Raw genomic sequence first — 19050 nt, forward strand, 5'->3', positions numbered from 1 at the left:
CCCCTGAGTATACATGCATACATATGTTGCCATCAATAGTTATAGCTCACCAGGAGATACTCCATGCCCCAATAGAATGTATAAGATTCTTAGTGTGGCAGGGAAAGAGGAGAGCACACTCTATTGAGAATCTCTGCCTTAAACCACACCATACTGAGTTAAACTGGCTTCCACGGAGCCAAATTTGCCTAATTTGGAACTATTACCCCTGCTAAGAATTTTGGGCCAGGCCCTCCAACACTCAGACTTCTATAAATATAGCTCAATTTTATTTGGTAATCTTTCACTTTCTTTCACTTTATATCTTGATTTTATCTTGCAGGAGAGCTGTTAAACGTGCCAATCATACTGTCAAGCTGACTACACAGCTGGATAGAGGGATAATTTTCCATATGAGCAGAAAATCTGCAGCATGCACGGTGGAACACAGTGAAGCCACTTTCTGGTTGGAGAGTGGCTAGATAACACACTCAGCTAGGTAACTGACACTTACGGCTGCTCCTTCATGCTTATCCTCTTCCTGACTTGGCTCTCCATGCAAATGAGTAAAAAAAGCAGAGAGTGGTCATAAAAACACAAACAGCACAACCCCAATGTAAGTTCAGGAACGGTGGGAATGTTGACAGTAAATACTAAGGATGGGAGAGGGAAAATAGGTAGGGATTGGCTTGGGAACAAACATCACTGCTTGTCTGGTACCAGAACTTTAAAAATGTTAAAAAGTAATTAGAGTTGATGGGAAAAAAGTTCACAGAGCTATGTATATGACCTCATTTACGTAGATATATATATATGTAATTAAAAAAAAAAAAAGCACATACCATGCTGGTAAAAGTCATTACTGCAGGGGAGAGGGTGGTTGACAATACTGCAATTTTCACTTTCTACTCTTGAGTTGTTGTTTTTTTTTTTGTTAAAGATTTTATTTATTTGACAGAGAGTTGGAGAGAGAGAGAGAACGCAAGCAGCAGAGGGAGAGGGAGAAGCAGGCTCCCCGCTGAGCAGGGAGCCCGATGCAGGGCTTGATCCCAGGACCCCAGAATCATGACCCGAGCCGAAGGCAGACACTTAACTGACTAAGCCACCCAGGCACCCCTCTTGAGTTCTTTTTAAAACCAGATTTTGACCAGTTTTTTTTTTTTTGGATCAGAATTTTTTTCTCTATTGGAATACAGAGTAATTACCATAGAAGTTTCTATTGGCAACAAAGTTTTTTTTTAATTAACATGTAGTGTATTATTAGTATCAGAGGTAGAGTTCAGAGACTGATCAGTTGTATATAACACCCAGTGCTCATTACATCACTTGCAGCTCCTTAATGGCAACAAAGTTTTAAAAGAGGTTGAGAGCAAACAGGTAACAGCATTTGGAGGAAAGGAAATAAGGAATATGGGAGACAGAGATAAGGGTAGAAATAGCTAAGGATAATAATAAATTAAAATAGTAAGTACTACTCTAACCTAATCTTTCAAATATTTATTATTTAGAGAAAGCCGGGGGGGGGGGTGGGCAGAAGGGAGAGGAAGAGAGAGAATCTCAAGCAGACTCCCTGCTGAGCCAATGTGGGGCTCAATCCCAGGACCTGAGCTGAAACTGAGAGTAGGACAGCCAACTGAGCCACCCACGTGTCCCTCTAATCTAATCTTTCATACCAACTATGTATATAACTACACTTCAGAGTAAAAGCTGTGCTCCACCACCACCAAAAAGAAATTGCATTAAAGATCATATATGACAGGACTATGAGCTGGTTTTGTTCTACAGTGTTTGTTTTATTTGTGATTGGTTTTCAGGTGCTTAATGAACATTATGAACCCAATATGTCCTCTAAGAACAAAAGCAGCAAGAGTGATAAAAGTGCTAGTAAAAAGCAACATATGATTATGATGGATAAAGGTAAAGATACCTTTAAAAGGAGAAAGAGATATGGGAATGATAAGCATTATTTATGGGTTGAATTATGTAGAAGTAGAGGCAATTTAAGGGCAATGCAATTTATACAAATTGTTGAAAATTTGCAGCAATGACTATGAGCAAGAAAAAGGGAAAAAGATTAACAAAATAGTAAACTTGTGTTAGCTAAGATCATCATCAACAAGGAGACTTATTAGTTTAATATTAATTCAAGAGTAAGCTAGGAGTTTATTCTAGTCATATTAAAAAAGTTGTGTACTTTTTCTCCCCCTCAAATCACAGATAATGCATTGGTTCAAGGTTCAATAACCAGACAAATGTGGACACAGAGTCAACCATTAAGGAGAGAGCATAGATACCCTGGTCACAAGGGAGTTTCCTGGGCATTTGTGTAGATAACTGGGAAGAGGTGTTACCTAACAAAACAGACTTTCTTTTTTCTTTCTTTTTTTAAGATTTATTTATCAGAGAGAGAGAGAATGAGGGGAGAGGGAGAGAATCTTCATGCAGACTCCCTGCTGAGCGTGGAGCCCGATGCAGGGCTCAATCTCACAACTCTGAGATTATGATCTGAGCTGAAACCACGAGTTGAACGCCCAACTGACTGAGACATCCAGGCACCCCTCGAACAGACTTTCCATGTTGACAAAACTGTTCTACTTAGGGGGAAGGTGTCAGAAATAATGCATATCAGCATAGAGAAGAATATTCCTAACTTAACCTTTAAATGAGTATTTTTCTGGGTGGATTGGGGAAAAGCCCCTTTCAGTCACTTCAGATTTTCAAAGAAATGGATTTATAAACTGCTTTTCATTAAGTGAACAAGTTTATAAAAACAGCTACCATTTATTGAGCACTTCATGCTGGGTTCTTCACATACATTTATGTGTGGACAAAAACTAGGCTATCAGCAATTAGCTTTGGGGTCTAGAAAAGGCTTTTCAACCAAAAAATTTCCTACTAGTCACACAGTTAACATGTCAGAGGTCAGAGTAAAGGGAAGAGTTTTCCTTTGCCTGTACCATGTGGGTCCTTGGGAGAGAACAGAAGAAGCAGCTTCTTTTACTAATTAATACCGATCCTACAAAAATGGCAGCAGGGAGACCCATACTTACTAGAGGAAGTAGTTTGATTTTGATTTTCAGTTTGTTGTGGTTGATAAAATACTTCTTTAAAAAGTTTGTATGGAATCCTAACAGAGAAATTCTAAAACTTTAGGGAAATATTTGATATAATCCTGGCGTAGAAAAGGACTTTTAAATGCCATCCTAAAACCATGATCTGAGAAGAAAATCATGACAGATTTGTTTATTTATACTAAAAACTTTGGTATGGCTGAAACTACTCTAAAACAAGACAAAAAAAGATACACTGGCAAAACCATTTATAAAACCAAGACAAAGAACTGATATCCTTAATATATAAAGAACTCTAATAACTGAGTAAAAAAAAGACAAAGATTCCAACTGAAAAACGGGGGAAAATCACAACCAGGTAATTTGTAAAAGAATATAAAGGGGAGGGGCGCCTGGGTGGCTCAGTTGGTTAAGCAACTGCCTTCGGCTCAGGTCATGATCCTGGAGTCCCGGGATCGAGTCCTGCATCGGGCTCCCTGCTTTGCAGGGAGTCTGCTTCTCCCTCTGACCCTCCTCCCTCTCATGCTCTCTGTCTCTCATTCTCCCTCTCTCTCAAATAAATAAATAAAATCTTTAAAAAAAAAAAAAGAAAAAAGAATATAAAGGGGGCCCGAAAAATACCCAAATCACAAACACCAAAAATAAATGCAAAGATAGTCAACCTTCTACAAGTAATAGAAGTGCAGATTAAAACTACACTGTGAGGAAATGGTCTGTCCAATACTCACCTGAAGAAACTAATCATGAGGATGTGGGGAAATGGAAACCCTCAGTTACTCTTGGTAGGTGAAAATGAAAGAACTTCTGAAAAGCAATCTTGAGTCAAAATTTAAAATGTGCATGTATAGTCCTTGACCTCACAATTCTACTTAAGGAATTTACTTACACTAAGCAAAAAACCAGATGGGTGCAAAAAAATAAATAAAACTATGTTCTCTTCAGCATTGTGCAGGACAGTTAGGGGATGGAAACCAAAACATTCAAGAAGCAGAATAAATCCACATAATGTAATACTATAAAAATACCCCAAATGAGCGAAACAAGTATTTAAAATGGAAAGGCTTGTGACAGAGACAGTTGTCTCATTATCTGCATCCCCCTCTGTCCTTTTATAGGAGAACCCCAAATCTCAGCTGGAATTATAGCCACCTGGAATAAAGACTATTTCCCAGTCTCTCTTGCAACTAGATGTAGCAATGTAAGTCCTGGCCAAAAAGATAGATCAAAGGGGTGTGTGAAACCTGGGAAAACGACAAAAGAAAGGGGCATCCTTTCTTTGCCCCTTCCTCCTGGCTGGAAATAAGGACCTGATGGCCTTAGCTGGTAAAGTCATATTGGATCACAGAGAGTAAGCCACATATTGAAGATGGTGGGGCAGTAAGCCAGTAGGGAGAGTTTGGGTCTCTAAGGATCATGGACCTGCCCTATCAGCCCTGGACTATTTAGCTCAGACTTCATTCACATAAGAGAGAAACAAACATCAACCCTATTTAAGCCATGGTTATTTCAGGCTTCCTATCACTCAGCGGAATCTGATCCTAATAGATTTTTAACATTAGAGTTACTGATATAGAAGGATATTGCACACATCCAGCAGAGCAGATTACATACCAAAATGTTAAACAGTGATTATTCTAGGTAGTGAGATGACAGGTGATTTTTGTTTCCTTCTTTATAGCTTTTAATTATATTCTGAAAAATTTTTTTATGAGTATTTATTGGCTCTATAATATTTTTGAGAAAAGCATTCCAAAAATTCGAGTGAATTAAAGAAACAAGCTTTATTTAGTCCCTCTGCAGAACTCTGATAGTTCAGTCAGATTGATTTCTTTTTAAAAGAAACCATGTTTTGTTTGCCCGACAGTCTCCCACTGAATTGCAGCAACTTGCCAAACGCAGAAATAGGTTTCACCAGGCTGAATTTCTCAGGGTCCCTTCTAGAAATCTACAAAGAGATGGTAATCCCACAGGCAGTTTACTAGTCCTCTAGGAAGTTGCTCTTTATACATGGGTGACATAGGTTAGCCAACAAGTCAAGAGTTTTTATCCTTCAGAACTTTCGAGTCAACAGCATGCTGAATTAAAGCCAGATACAAATGAGAACATACATGGAAGTGTAACAAGATAAAAATTCATCAAACTATATGCACACTTGAAATTTATGCTACTTTAACTGTATGAAAATTATATGGAAAAAAACCGAGGATGGCATCACACTTTCTAGTGATTTATCTATATTCAAGCTGTCGATGTAACCAAGAATATTCCATGCATTTGTCAGTTCTGCAGGAAAGGTACCCTTGCCCAGCTTTTTCTCAATAAAGGTGAATGTCAAGGAATTCACTGTCTGTCTCTGTTCTTTCCTTTTATCCTATCTGGGTATTGTTCTTATATGGTGCCCGTCAACGGGTCCCATGGATTCTCTGGATCCCTTTCACTGATATATCTGTGAATTCTGTTACGGCTGATGAGGTCCTCATAAAGTGCTTAGAAAAATCTTGTCCTAAGTAGGGTAAATTCTGACTTTGCTTTTGCTTTGATGCATTTGCTAAACTCTCTAATGCTTCTTGTTTTGATTATATTTCACTTTTCAAAATATTTTCTGTAACTGCAGTGAATCATACTTTTTGATTTCACATTCCAAAGTTTTTCTTAAGTGTGTAAAATACAGTTCTTCCAACTCCTTTGTCCTAGATTTCCCAAGGGATAAATTTAAAGGCTCCAGGTGTTTAAACATTCTTACTTTAAAGTAAAGGTTTAGGAAAGCCTGGGTGGCTCAGCCGGTTGAGCGTCTGCCTTCAGCTCATTTCGTGATCCCAGGATACTGGGATCAAGTCCCACATTGCTCCTTGCTCATCAGGGAGCCTGCTTCTCCCTCTGCGGGCCACTCCCCCTATTTGTGTGCTCGCTCGCTCTCTGACAAATAAGTAAATAAAATCTTTAAAAAAAAAAACTTTAAAAAAAAGTAGAATTTTAAAGCTCCCAAACTCCCTTGAAATATATGTTTTTCAATATCCTTATTCTGCTACTCTCCAAACCACTAAGTCTCGTATTCAAAGTCACCACTGTGGCTTCAATCTACCTTTTTAACTTTCATTCCTGATAACCCCCAGCCAGCAATTCCACCCCTGACCCCAATGGCAGTAACACAAAACTCTTCCTCTGACATATCTTCCAGCCAACATATTTTTGAAGGCCAACTCAAATTTTACTTCTGTAGGCAACTTTGACTTTCTGGTTGGAAAACATCTTTCATAATCCTAAACTTACATACCCCACTATTGCTTTTATCACAGTCTATTACTAAAACTGCATACAGTCAGTCACATACATAAAGAGCCTGTTAAATAGTTACTGATAGTAGGATCTATGTCTTATTCATCTTTAGTATGTCCCATGGCATCAAGGAGGTTTTGTATGAGATAGGCATTTAATAACATTTGTTGGATCACACAGCCAAACAAAGGATTTTTGTTATTGCTTCTCTTATCTGTTAATTTTAACTATCACATAGCTGTTGATCAACAGTTTCTTCCTACTGGATCTACATAGCTTGAATCAAATTCAGCTTAAAATAAATAAGCCCTTGCCTAGGGCTCTGAACCCTTTTTTTGTTTCTACAGGGATTTTTTTTTTTTTTGGTGTGGTAATTATGTTTATTTTAACAGACCGATTTGTTTACATTTCTTGCCTTTATCAGGCCTGTCTCTTAAGTACAGAGAAAGAAACTATTTCTGGCTGTTCTGTTTTCCAAGGAAACCCTGCAATTTTCTCTTAAGGTCATAGAAGTCTTTTACTTCTGTGAATCTGCTATACACCACCCAAGACTTTAAGTTATAAAAACCATTGTTTTCAAAAGTCTGGAAATGGCTTGCAAGATATAATTAACTGCCTAGAACAAACAATACAGTACAGTACAACACAAATAGATTTTCCCCTTACAAAATAACCTATTGTTGGTCTTTGTCAAAGAATCTCACTTTATTAGTGACTAGAAAATTTTGGAGCAAGAAAGTAGTTAGCTATAGCATGTAAATTAAAATATATAAAAATTTCAAGCCAAAAGTTGATATAACAGTGACATGTTGAGTTAAAGCAGCATGTCCATTTATGTCAGAAATAGAACAGAGATGTCTACCACCACCACTCCTACTCCAAACTATCCTGCAAGTATAAGCCAATGTAATTACACCACAGAAAAAAATGAGGTTTAAAAGATTATCTGCAATCTGGCATATTCCTATACGCCAGGAAAATCCAGGAGAATTAACTGGAAAAACTACTAGAAATTAAAGAATTCAACAAGGGGCCCGTAGAGAGAATACAAAAAAAGAAGTACCCTTCTTGTATGTAAACTATGTAGGAAAAGATTCCAATCACAGTAACAATAAAAAAGATAATGTTTAAGAAAAGATTTAAATAGGGACGCCTGGGTGGCTCAGTCGTTAAGCATCTGCCTTCGGCTCGGGTCATGATCTCAGGGTCCTGAGATCGAGTCCTGCATTGGGCTCCCTGCTCGGCGGGGAGCCTGCTTCTCCCTCACCCACTCCCCCTGCTTGTGTTCCCTCTCTCGCTGTGTCTCTCTCTATCAAATAAATAAATAAAATCTTGAAAAAGAAAAAAAAGAAGAAAAGATTTAAATAAAGGAAAAGACATTTGTTCTTTAGACTCAATGATATGTTGAAAGAAATAAGTCAATTCTCTCCTTACATTTTATAAATTTAGCCTGATTCCAATAAAAATATGAAAAAGATTGTACTGGGAACTAATAATTCTCAATTTTATAGGATATCTAAAATTCTAAATTTTATATGAAAAAAATAACTATGAGAGCAGTCTGTAAAATTCTGAAGTAGAGAGCAATGAGTGGAAACAAGTACTACAAGATATTAAAATACACTCTAAAACTACAAAAAATAAAAGTGTAGGACTGTAAAATAGACCAAGTGGGATAAAAGAGTTGAGAAGAAAATAGAAATATAGATGTTTTTGTAGCCACATGAAAAGATGTTCTACATCTTATACAAAGGAGAAAAAAATTTTAAAAAAGTATAATGACAGACCATTTCTTCACTTTTCAGTGAGAAAAAAATAAGACAGTTTGATGGTAACATTGTAGTGATACACTGGTTATACTGCTGGAGACAGTGTAATCTGATAAGTCCCTATGGGGGCACTTTGGCAATAAAATGAAATAAAAAATGCACATACCCTTTGAACCATCCATTTCATCCAGAAATGCATCCTACAAATATACTTCCAGAGATGCTCACAAAGGAGATTATCACGCAACATGATTTCCAAACGCAAAGGATTGGAAACAACGTAATGCTCATCGATAAGGGTTTGGCCAGATAAATTATGGCATATCTAAACAACAAAACACTGCACAACTGATTTATTTTCTAGCAATGGTATGAACATATTTTTGAGATATGTTGACACTAATTTCATATGTTATGTTTTATTTTAGTAACAAAGCCATGCCCTAAACTTTAACAATGAATGATTTTCAAAATCATCGTGAGGGGTGTAGGTGGGGGTAGTAGAACTTTATCTTTCAGCCTAACATCCATAATTCTAAACTCATCCTTTAGACAATGAAAATACAAAGTGTCTGTTAGAAATATTTAAAAAAATATCTGAAAGGAGAATTGAAAATATTTCATTGTCTACAATGAGAGAACTGTGAAAACAAATGACCCAAGATCTTATTAAATGCACACTCTAATTTATTAGGTGTGAGTATGTAGTGTAGTGTTTTATAAAATGAACCAGTTCTAGATACTGATAGGAAATGATAGGTAAGATACATTTCTAACTTAAAAAAGAAAAAGGAATTCACAAAACCAGTGTGGGTAGGATCTCACCATATATGTAAAAAATAAAAAAGGGATGGAAATTACATAAATGTAAATCCACAGAATATCTCTGAAGGGTACACAAGAAACTGATAACTGAGATTGCTCCTGGGGAGGAAGATAAAGAGAGGAGCAGATCTCTTCACTTTTTTTTTCTCTTAAACTTCTACAATGTACATGTATTACCTATCTAAAAAAAATACAAAGAGATGCTCAATATCACTAAGCATTAGGGAAATGTAATGAAAATCACAGTGAGATACTAGTTCACACCCATTAGGACGGTTATTATCAAAACAAACAGAAAATGACAAGTATTGACAAGTGGTGAAGATGTGGAGAAATCAGAACCCTTGCGTATTGCTATTGGGAATATAAAATGGTGCAGGTGCACATACTGTGAAAAACAGTATGTTTGTTCCTCAAAAAGTTAAACGGAGAATTACCATGTGATCCAGCAATTCTATTCCTGGATAAATATCCCAAAGAATTCAAAGCAGAGATCTGAACAGATATTTGTACACCCATGTTCAAAGCAGATTTATTCACAATAGTCAAAAGGCAGAAATGACATAAGTGTCCATAGATAGATGAATGGATAAACAAAATGTGGTATACACGTTTGATGGAATATTATTCAGTCTTAAAAAGGAAAAGATTCTGACAGATGCTACAACATGGATAAATCTTGAAGATATTATGCTAAGTGATGTCTGGAGATGGATGGTGATAGTCACTGAAACATGTGGATGTACTTAATGCCACTGAACTCTACTTAAAAATGGTTAAAACAGTTAATCTTATCTTGTGTATACTTTACCTCAATTTCTAAAAAATGTAATGCACAAACAGAAAATCTGAAGAGACCCACAGCAAGTAAAGAAAATGAATTATGTCAATTAAAAATCTGCCCACAAAGAAAAGCCCAGGCCCAAATGGCTTCCCTAATGAATTCTATCACACATTTAAAGAAGAAATGATATCAATTCTTTGAGCACTCTTCCAGAATACAGAGGAAGAGGGTACACTTCCCAACTCATTCTATGAGAACAATATTACTCTGATACCAAAACCAAAGACATTACAAGAAAACTACAGAACAATAGCTCTTGTGAATATATATGCAAAAATCTTCAACAAAATATTAGCAAACCAATTCTGGCATCATGACCCAGTGGGAATTATACTTGGAATTTAAGATTGACTTAACATTCAACATTCAACCAAGGTAATACACCATATTTATATAATAAAGGACAAAAACTACATGATCATCTTGATATCCCCCCGAAAAGCATTTGATAAAATCCAAGACCCAGTCAGGATAAAAATGCTCAACAAACTAAGGCTAGAAGAGAACATCCTCAACTTGATTAAGGGTATCTACAAAAAACCTACAGCTCACATCATATTCAGTAGTGAAAGACCAAATGCTTTCCCCTTCAGATTGGGAACCAGGAAAAGATTGACAAGGATGTCTGCTCACACCACTTCAATTCAACATTGTACTGGACGATCTAGCCAGTGTAATCATGCAGGAAAAAGAAATGAAAACATGGAGATAATAGAAATGGAAACCTTCCACACAACAATAGCCCCAAAGTGAAAACAATCCAAATGTCTATCAAATGGTACATGGATAAACAAAATGTGGTATACTCGTATAGTGGAATATTATTAAGCAGTATATGCTACAAGATGAGTGAACCTCAAAAACATTATACTAAAGGCAAGAAGTCAGACACAAGAAACTGCATACTGTAGTAGTTAATTTATATGAAATGACAAGAAAGGGCAAATCTACAAGACAGAAAGTAGATAAGTGGTTGCCTGAGCCTGGAGGTACTAATGGGGATTGACTGCTAATGGGCACAAGGGATCTTTTCAGAGCGATGGAAATATTCTAAAACTGGATTGTGGTAATTGTTGCACAACTCTGTAAATTTACTAAAAGTCACTGCAGAGTACCCTTTAAATGTATGAATTCAGTGGCATGTAAAATTATACCTCAATAAAGCTGCTTTAAAAATGTAAAGAAAAAAGGTAACGGTTACAATAATAATATCCTCTACATTATTACTACTACTGCTTGTTTACTCATATTTCCACATGCTGGAAAAACATATGGGAAGGAAGACTTATTAAATTAGAACATCTAATTATGCCTGCCTCTATTTTACTGAAATAGAAAAATGCAGAAATATTGTATTTAGGAAAAGAGAATCTCTGCTTAGGCCATAAATCTGAGGAATAGATTATGCAAGACCTTTTATTATTCACCTCCCCCCACCTTCATAAACATGAGTAATGAAAAATAAACTGCACCTTAAGGGCAAAAAGGGTCTTCGTTCTGCAATTCCTATTAAAAAATCATTTTCTTGAACATCATCTATCTGATTATATATTCTTGAGAGAGCTAAAGTTCATTCAGTTGTGCTTTCAATAAATTTAAATGTTTTAGACCTTCAAGGCATTTCCTTTAGATATATGGTCAATCAGGGACAATTGAAACTTCCTGTTTTTCTCACAGTAAAGTTTCCACCACACAGTTCTTAGACTTGATCACTGAGTGCCTTGGGGTTTTCAAACTGACTTGTTTCTCCTTACAGTCTTTCTTATTCCCTTTATCCTTCTGGTCTGCAGTCTTGCCTTTTTTCATGATCTCTGCAAATTCTGGCATCTACCTTTTCCTCAGTCCTTCCTGATATATCAAGTTCTAGCTTCATCTCACAGATCATCCCTTTTCTGGGGATGAGGGGGGGATCTCCTCTGTCATTTATGCACACTTGGCCTGGCTGCCTCTCCAATCCATTTGATCCCATAATACTGCCATCTTAATTACTACACCCATGCATCAGCATTTTCAAAGCAATACCACAGAGTGTTTAAAAAATTCCTTTTAAAGATTCTTATGACACCATTTTCTTTAATATGAAGAAATGTGTTCCCCTTTTGGTACATTTTCCCACATCCATATATCACTACTGTAAGGATGTATTACTAAATATGGCTGAAGTTTAAGAGACAAGAGGGTGTGAGGATTGATGAAAGGAGAAAGTTGCATTAGTAAGACACAGAGTAAGAGTAAAGAAACAGATGGCATTGTTGGCAAGGGGGAGGAAATGCATTCTCATAGACTACTGGTACAATGGTAAACTAGTGGGCAAGTCGGCCGTAACTACTACAATTTTAAGAAGGCGTATTCTTGGATACAATTAAATGCATTGTTTGACCATTACATTAAAAAAATACTTGAGCCAGTGCCTGATGATATCTCTACATCAGAAATTCACTGTAATATTGTTTGAATTGCACAGTAAGCCCACTAGACATTACTTTCCATAAAGGCAGAGAGTAAATCTGTTTTATTCCCTGCAATACACCCAGGATCTTGAGCAAAGCCTAGCACAGAGGAGGGAGGTGGTCAGGAAGTTTTGTCGAATAAATAAATAATAACAGAGATTTGAGGGGCCGTGTATGCCTGGACCTCTGTTGGTATTTAGCGAGCCAGGAGCAAGCGTACCATTTGGAATGCTGGGTTTTACTAATTTCCATGCCACGCTACACTCTTCGCCCTTGTCTGTCAAGTGCACTTTGCTGATTATCAGAGCCAAAGGCAACAGCATTTGAGCGCTCAAAGCAAACCAGGCACAAAACAGATGTGCTACTGCAGTTATATGCAACACTAATGCTGTCATGCTTAATATTGTGAGTCATATATATATTTTTCAATTCAACTATTATTGCTGAAAAAAATCTATTATTGGTATACTTTTTTTTCACCTTAAGTATAAAAGATTTAATCTTCAGAGTAACAACAGTTAGGACTTTGAAATGCCCCAAAGTAAAATATCCATTTTTATCTCAGAGCACTGCTGAATAAAGTATGTGACTTGGCTTTATGTTACACATTGCTTTTCAGTTTGAGGAAAGAAAGGAAAAAACCTGTCATACTGAGGTGGTGATAAAACATGACCGTTCGGAAGCTCGAAATGATATTACATCATAAAGACACACGAGGGCACTCTAATCAACCAGCAAAGAGAAACAGAAAAGATAGTGAAATCAGGTTGACATTTTAACAACTGCACCACAATAGGTGAATTAATAAGCACTGGTAAAATTGTGAATGTTTGTAATTCATAGCAAGAGATTTTCTATTCTTGATCCAAGTTCTAAGAAGTCAAAAGCATTCTGTAATTCTGTAAATGAGAGAAATAATCTATCACTCTCAGATCAGAGGTGAGGAATAACCACACCCCTTTCTAATGATTTGTTAAATTAACCTTGGAGCAGAATTTGCCCCTTTCAAGCAAAGATCTAGATCATCTACAGTTCCACTGGTGTTTTATTTGTCCTCCACTGGGAGCAGTCTATGAATCCATTTCTTTGCTCCATCTGTTTTCCTAGGAGAAATGGTGAGTTAAAAGTTTGAGCCTTCCCCAAGAAAGCCAGTAGTAATGAAACAGCACTTTGTATAAAGGAGCATAGATCACTGAAGAACATCTCCTGGCCTTCCTGAGTTTTAAAATTTGTAAATACAACTACAGCATGTAATTTCCTCCATCAAATTCAAAAAGTATAGCATAACAAGCATTTAAATGACCTTTCTCCCAAAACTTTTAACAAGAGAACAACAATAACTACAGAGCCATGGATTCTGAAGCAATCAGGTTCATTCACTAAGGATTATCACTAATATTTTTTTTAAAAAATTTTATTTATTTAAGAGAGAGAGAGAGAGAGCAAGATCAGGGGGAAGGGGAGAGGGAGGAGCAGACTCCCCGCTGAGCAGGGAGCCTGACCCTGGCCTTGATCCCAGGACCCCAGGATCATGACCTGAGCTGAAGGCAGACACTTAACCAACTGAGCTACCCAGGCGCCCAGCTTATCACTAATCTTAAAGTCATATTCAAATTTGTGCCTCAGCAAAATCATAAATAATTTCCTGTCATCAATCTTTGGGGTCAAATGTAAGAATTAAAATGGAAAGTATTAAAACTTTGAGTGCCAAGGGTATACTGTGGTTGCATAATAAATCTTTGTTGACTTAATAAAAAGATTCTCTCCATCTCTGGATCCACAGAAAGTATGACACATGCTGCATTCCTGAACTGCTTCTTACTATCTTCTTTAATCTTCATCTATTTGAATGACTAAATTCCTAGATATGATGTTTCAAATTCAATATGTCAATGTATTCAGTATTTTTTTGTTCCACGATGTTTTGGTAAGGACCCTGATGAATTCTAGTTTCTATCCTTTCCTGAACTGGCCACCTGGGTATACACAGGTAGGTTCAATTTATACTAATAACAGAACAGGCTCTAAAATATGCTAATTTTCTTCTAATCTTCTAATTTTCCTGCTCTTTAAAAATGATTCTGGTTAACTGAAGGTGCCAATCAACTTTTTTCAGTTAAATAAAGCTGCCTGAATACTGCATAATATTATAGACAGTAATTAAAATCGTTTGAGTTGGTATCTTTTTTTTTTTTTAAAGATTTTATTTATTTATTTATTAGAGATCGAGCGAGAGAGAAACAGCATGAGAGAGGAGAGGGTCAGAGGGAGAAGCAGGCTCCCCGCTGAGCTGGGAGCCCGATGTGGGACTCGATCCCAGGACCCTAGGATCATGACATGAGCCAAAGGCAGTCGCCCAACCAACTGAGCCACCCAGGCGCCCGAGTTGGTATCTTTCTAAGGAGATATCCAAGGAATATTTTATAATGACATCCGCGGTCTTCCCTTGGGTGTGTGAAAAGCCACCAAGAGAGTGATGTGTAAAGTTAGAGAACTATAAATGGCATTACAGAGGTTAAATTGGGTAGTATAAAAACCAACTTGGGCACTCAACTCAATTGGTATGGTCTGATATGGAGCCCTTTATATTATCAAGGAAGTTTCCAAACTTTAATTTTTTTTTACCAATAATCTTTTTTAAAGATCTTAATTTAATCAAACTCACATTTAAAGCTAATTTTAAAAACAGCCTTGAATAAACTCTCCCAGTATGCACTCTGGCTTCCTTTTATTAAGAGATAACATATGCCAGATACTTTGCAAGGTGCTGGAATCCCGGCCCTCATTAACCAAGAGTCTTAAGGAAGGAATCTTGGATTCAGATCTTGGTTCTACTACTTTTCATCTGTGTAACTGTGAGCCACTTCATTTTCCTGAGGCTCAGACTTTTTATCTGTAAAATGGGAATACTATCACCTAGATCAAAGGAGTAAGTGGGACACTACACGGTACCTAGCAAGGTGCCTGGCACACAGTAATTGCTCCACAAAAGGTAGCAATTATTATTTTTTTTACTCCAATGGATATTGCTTATTGTAATGTTTTAAATATACTCCTTAATCTTTTCTTATCAATAGTCACAGGCCTTGACAATCCTTCAGAGATTATTTATTCCACAACTGTTCAGTGGCATCATACTATGTGTCAGGCCCTGGGAATATATGAGGGAAGACAGACATAAAACCAGTAATTACCAGTGCTACAAAAAGAAAATGTGCCATGGAAGCATATAACGGGGGTAACCAATTCAAGGAAACCTTGAAGAAGTACTAAACAGAGACCTGAGATAAATGAAAAAATAAGGCAGGCAAAAAAGCACTGTAGGCAAAGCAACACACTTAAAGTCCCAGAGGCAAAAGTATAGTGAACTGAAGGAACTGGAAGATGTGCAATATAATTGGAACCAGGAGAGCAAGGGAGATGAGGGCTAGGTAGGAGCCTGGAAAGGTAGGCAGGGCCATATTCTGCAGGACCAAGTAAGCCAAGTTAAGAATTGTAAGACTTTATACCAAGGGCAAAGGAAGCTACTGAGGGGTTTTATGGAACCCTGCAATTTAAAACAACTTCTGAGATTCAGAGTAGACTGGATAGGGTCAAGATTGAACTCAGGGAGATCATTTAGAAAGTATTGTTGAATTCCAAGTATCAAGTTAGAAAGAGCCAGTACAAAAGCAGTATTAGTGGGACTGGAGAGAAAGAGACTTGTTCAAGAACAAAGGCAGAATCAATCAACAAGATGTGGTCATAGATTGTGCATGGGGAGGGTATTCTGGGAAGTAATAATCTCAAAAACAAGAATGTGCTCAATAAAATGTATTTCTGTGTTTCATGATATAAATGTAAAGCATGGTTTATTACTACATATTCCTGAAGCAGTACACAAAGTTAAAAATCTCAGGCCATGGGACGATTTATTTCAACTTTATGAGGCATGACACACAAAAGATGTCTAAGTGAGCATCAGTGTTTTTGAAACCACTTTGCTATGTTGATGGTAATTCTGCATAGATCCTGCAAGATCATCTAACAACTACCAAATGAGTTTTAATATGTAACACATGGATTGAAAGTAAAGAGGGAGGCACTATAAATAGAACACTTTTTCTTCCTAGGAGGCATATTTTGGTTCTTAAAGGAAAAAACAAGTTTCTACTCTTTTCCCTTCCATGCTTCCACATCTGTAAATATATTAAGCAGGAGGAATATTATGAGCAAACCAAAGTACGTGTAAAGTAAATCTTGGCTCTCAACCAAATGTATTTTTATGGAAAAAATTGTTTCACACTTGCATGCCTTCTCACCAAGCACACCAAATATGATTTAACATTTACTGGGGACACATGGTCTGTGCTCCAATCATTTAGGTGCAAACTCTTTTGCACCTAAAACCTGAACCCTCTTCATGGAAGGCCCTGGCCGACTCCTCTTTCTTATCAGTTCGAGTCCTTTCTAGGAAGCTATCTTCCACCTCTCCCCCACCCCCATTATCCTCTCAATTCCCCAAACCCTGAACACATTTTTATTTTACCATGAATTGCAATGAATTAAAATTTTGGCTTTCTTTTCTATCTTCATTAAATTGCATGCTTCTATAGGGCAAGGCAGTGACTCTCAATTCTGCATTCTTAAATGTTTCACATTCAGACCCAGGAGCAAATTGACAGTCAAGGTTTACTAATCTGTGCCCTTCTCCCTACCTAAGTGCAGCTTTAAATGGCAGCAGTTTTGGAGTTGAATCTACTTTAATACTTTCTCTGACTTCTTTTCAGAAAACAGCCGACACTTTGCAGAGTATATACCTGTAAAGTGTGTGTGTTTGTGTGTGTGTGTGTGCGCGCGCACGCGTGTGTTCAAATAAGAAAACAAACCTTTTGTTTTTGTATAAAAATCACAGAAAGTAAAGCCTGACATACTTGGCTGCAGGAACATTAATTTTAAAAGGTTGAGAAACAGCATCTCACACCTCCTAAATAATGCTATTACTAATTCTATAGAGGTAGAATAATCTAGTTAGATCTATGCACAGTAAGTAAAACGGCCCAGAATAAAGGTCTGAGAAGCTTTTCAATAAGCAAAGTGTTTGGGTTTTATGATGCAAAGACTTCTCCAGATACACTGGCTCATGCAGTCCCTAGGGTGGAATGCCTTAACACTTCCTCTCAGCCCACTGTATGTAGTGTTTAAGACTCAAATCCTCCAAAATCACACCCTGACTTCGTCCTTATCTAAAGTCCTAGGGCAGTTAGGAGTCTATAATACAAAATTTAGTGTTTACCCTCTGCCCAATATTTTCTACTCTCCGCTCAGATCTAACAAAAGCCGCCTCAACAACGGTAGGGAGAAAAGCTAATCAAGTGCCAATAGCATGGAAAGAAGTTAACCTATTTCAACACTCACGTGTCAGCTGAGAAGTCAAACCTAGCTCATAAAGCCCAACCTTAGTTCGTAGAAGAAATGCGACAGTCAACGTCTTATTTAACCAAAGGGACCCGTCAACGGATACATAAGATCTTTAGGCAGCTGGGGGTGGAGGGTGGGGGGGATAAAACTCAAATCTCAACAACAGCAGCTTTCCTTGGTCCACCCACTTTCTACTTCCCTTCCCAAGGTGCAAACGAAGAAGTCCAAAAGGATATGGCATCACCTTTGCTCTCTGACCTAGGAGCAGAGACTCACCAGTTTCATGTTAGACTTCTGGTTGTTCAATACCAGACACTCCACTTCTCAAACGCAGAAAGCCTCTTCCGGTTCAATCACCGCCACCGGCCCGCCGAGAGCATCGCGGGACATGCAGTCCTTCTTCTCTACGCCCCCTCCCCGGGGCATCATGGGAAATGTAGTCATCTCTCCGTGCATCATGGGAACTGTGGTCATCTTTCTTTTCCGTCCCTTTCCTCTCCAACGCCTCCTTCGGCCAGCTCAAATTCATCCCCGCCGCCAATTCATCCTCCCTCTGCACCCCAGCATGATATCATGTCCCGTCTCTGGACCTGGGACCCATGGTATTCTGGGATGTGTAGTCCCCATGGCTCTGGCGCCCCTTACCCCTCCTCCCTGTGGGAAGGCGGATGGGCGCGGGACTTGCCGGGAGCTGTAGTTCCCTGGGGCCTCTGGATGCTAAGTCCTGAGCTTTTACTCAAGGGAGGCAAGAACTACAACTCCCAGGGCCGCCCGGCTGCAGCAGGTGGGAGCGGGGCTGTTGATATCAATATGGCGGTTGTCAGCCAGACAAAGACAGTCAGTCTGATGTGATTGAGACAAGGGAGGTTTTCAGGGGGAGACTGGGAGATAGGGGCCTCCCCTCCCCCTTCTCCTCTTCCTGCGCCGGCCTCACCCCCTCCCCAGTCCCCTCCCGACTGGCGCCCCACGCGGAAGACACCCCTCCCCCTCCCGCTTTCCCCTCCTCCCTGCCTCAGCCCTTCGTACTGGGACGTTGGGGAGGGGGCTGTGCCGGGCGGAGAGAACTCAGCAAGGATTCTGAGGTGAGTCGAGCGGTTTTGAAGCCGGACTACCTCAAGTCTCTTTCCTCACTTCTTTCTCTTCACTTTTTTTTTTTTTGAGGGGTTTTGGGGAGTAAGTGAGTGGGCTGGGATGGGTCTCTTAAGCGGCCCGATTGAGAGGAGGGAGGAAGCAGGGGGCTTCCGAGTGGGTAACCCGGACGCAGGGTGTGGGGTGGGGCAGTTTGTGGGGAGCGGTAATTGAAAGGCGTCGGTTGCTCCCCAACTCTTTTCTCCTGCTTTTCTCCACTGTGGGCGGAAGGTTTGAATCCTGGAGGTGGGGTCTCCTGTTTGGAGTTTGGGAAACTGCGAGGTGAATTTGAGGTGTGTGGGTTTGTT

The 19050-nt window shown here is 38.5% G+C and overlaps 1 protein-coding gene across 2 annotated transcripts in view; it reads right to left on the reverse strand.

The window, feature by feature from the left end:
* INTS9 (integrator complex subunit 9) overlaps positions 1–18168 on the reverse strand; it is a 106218-nt gene extending 88050 nt beyond the window's left edge. The window contains exon 1 of one of the 2 annotated variants that reach the window (XM_081810617.1): positions 17891–18166. In XM_081810617.1, coding sequence (XP_081666743.1) covers positions 17891–17899 — 9 coding nt within the window. In that variant the 5' untranslated portion in view covers positions 17900–18166. Of the gene's footprint in view, positions 1–17890 lie in introns of both variants that reach the window. The other variant, XM_081810621.1, reaches the window with a different exon arrangement.
* Between the last annotated feature and the right edge of the window lie 882 nt (positions 18169–19050).

Source organism: Leptonychotes weddellii, chromosome 2, assembly GCF_054177405.1.
Source record: "Leptonychotes weddellii isolate Sample4059 chromosome 2, ASM5417740v2, whole genome shotgun sequence".
Lineage (NCBI taxonomy): Eukaryota > Metazoa > Chordata > Mammalia > Carnivora > Phocidae > Leptonychotes > Leptonychotes weddellii.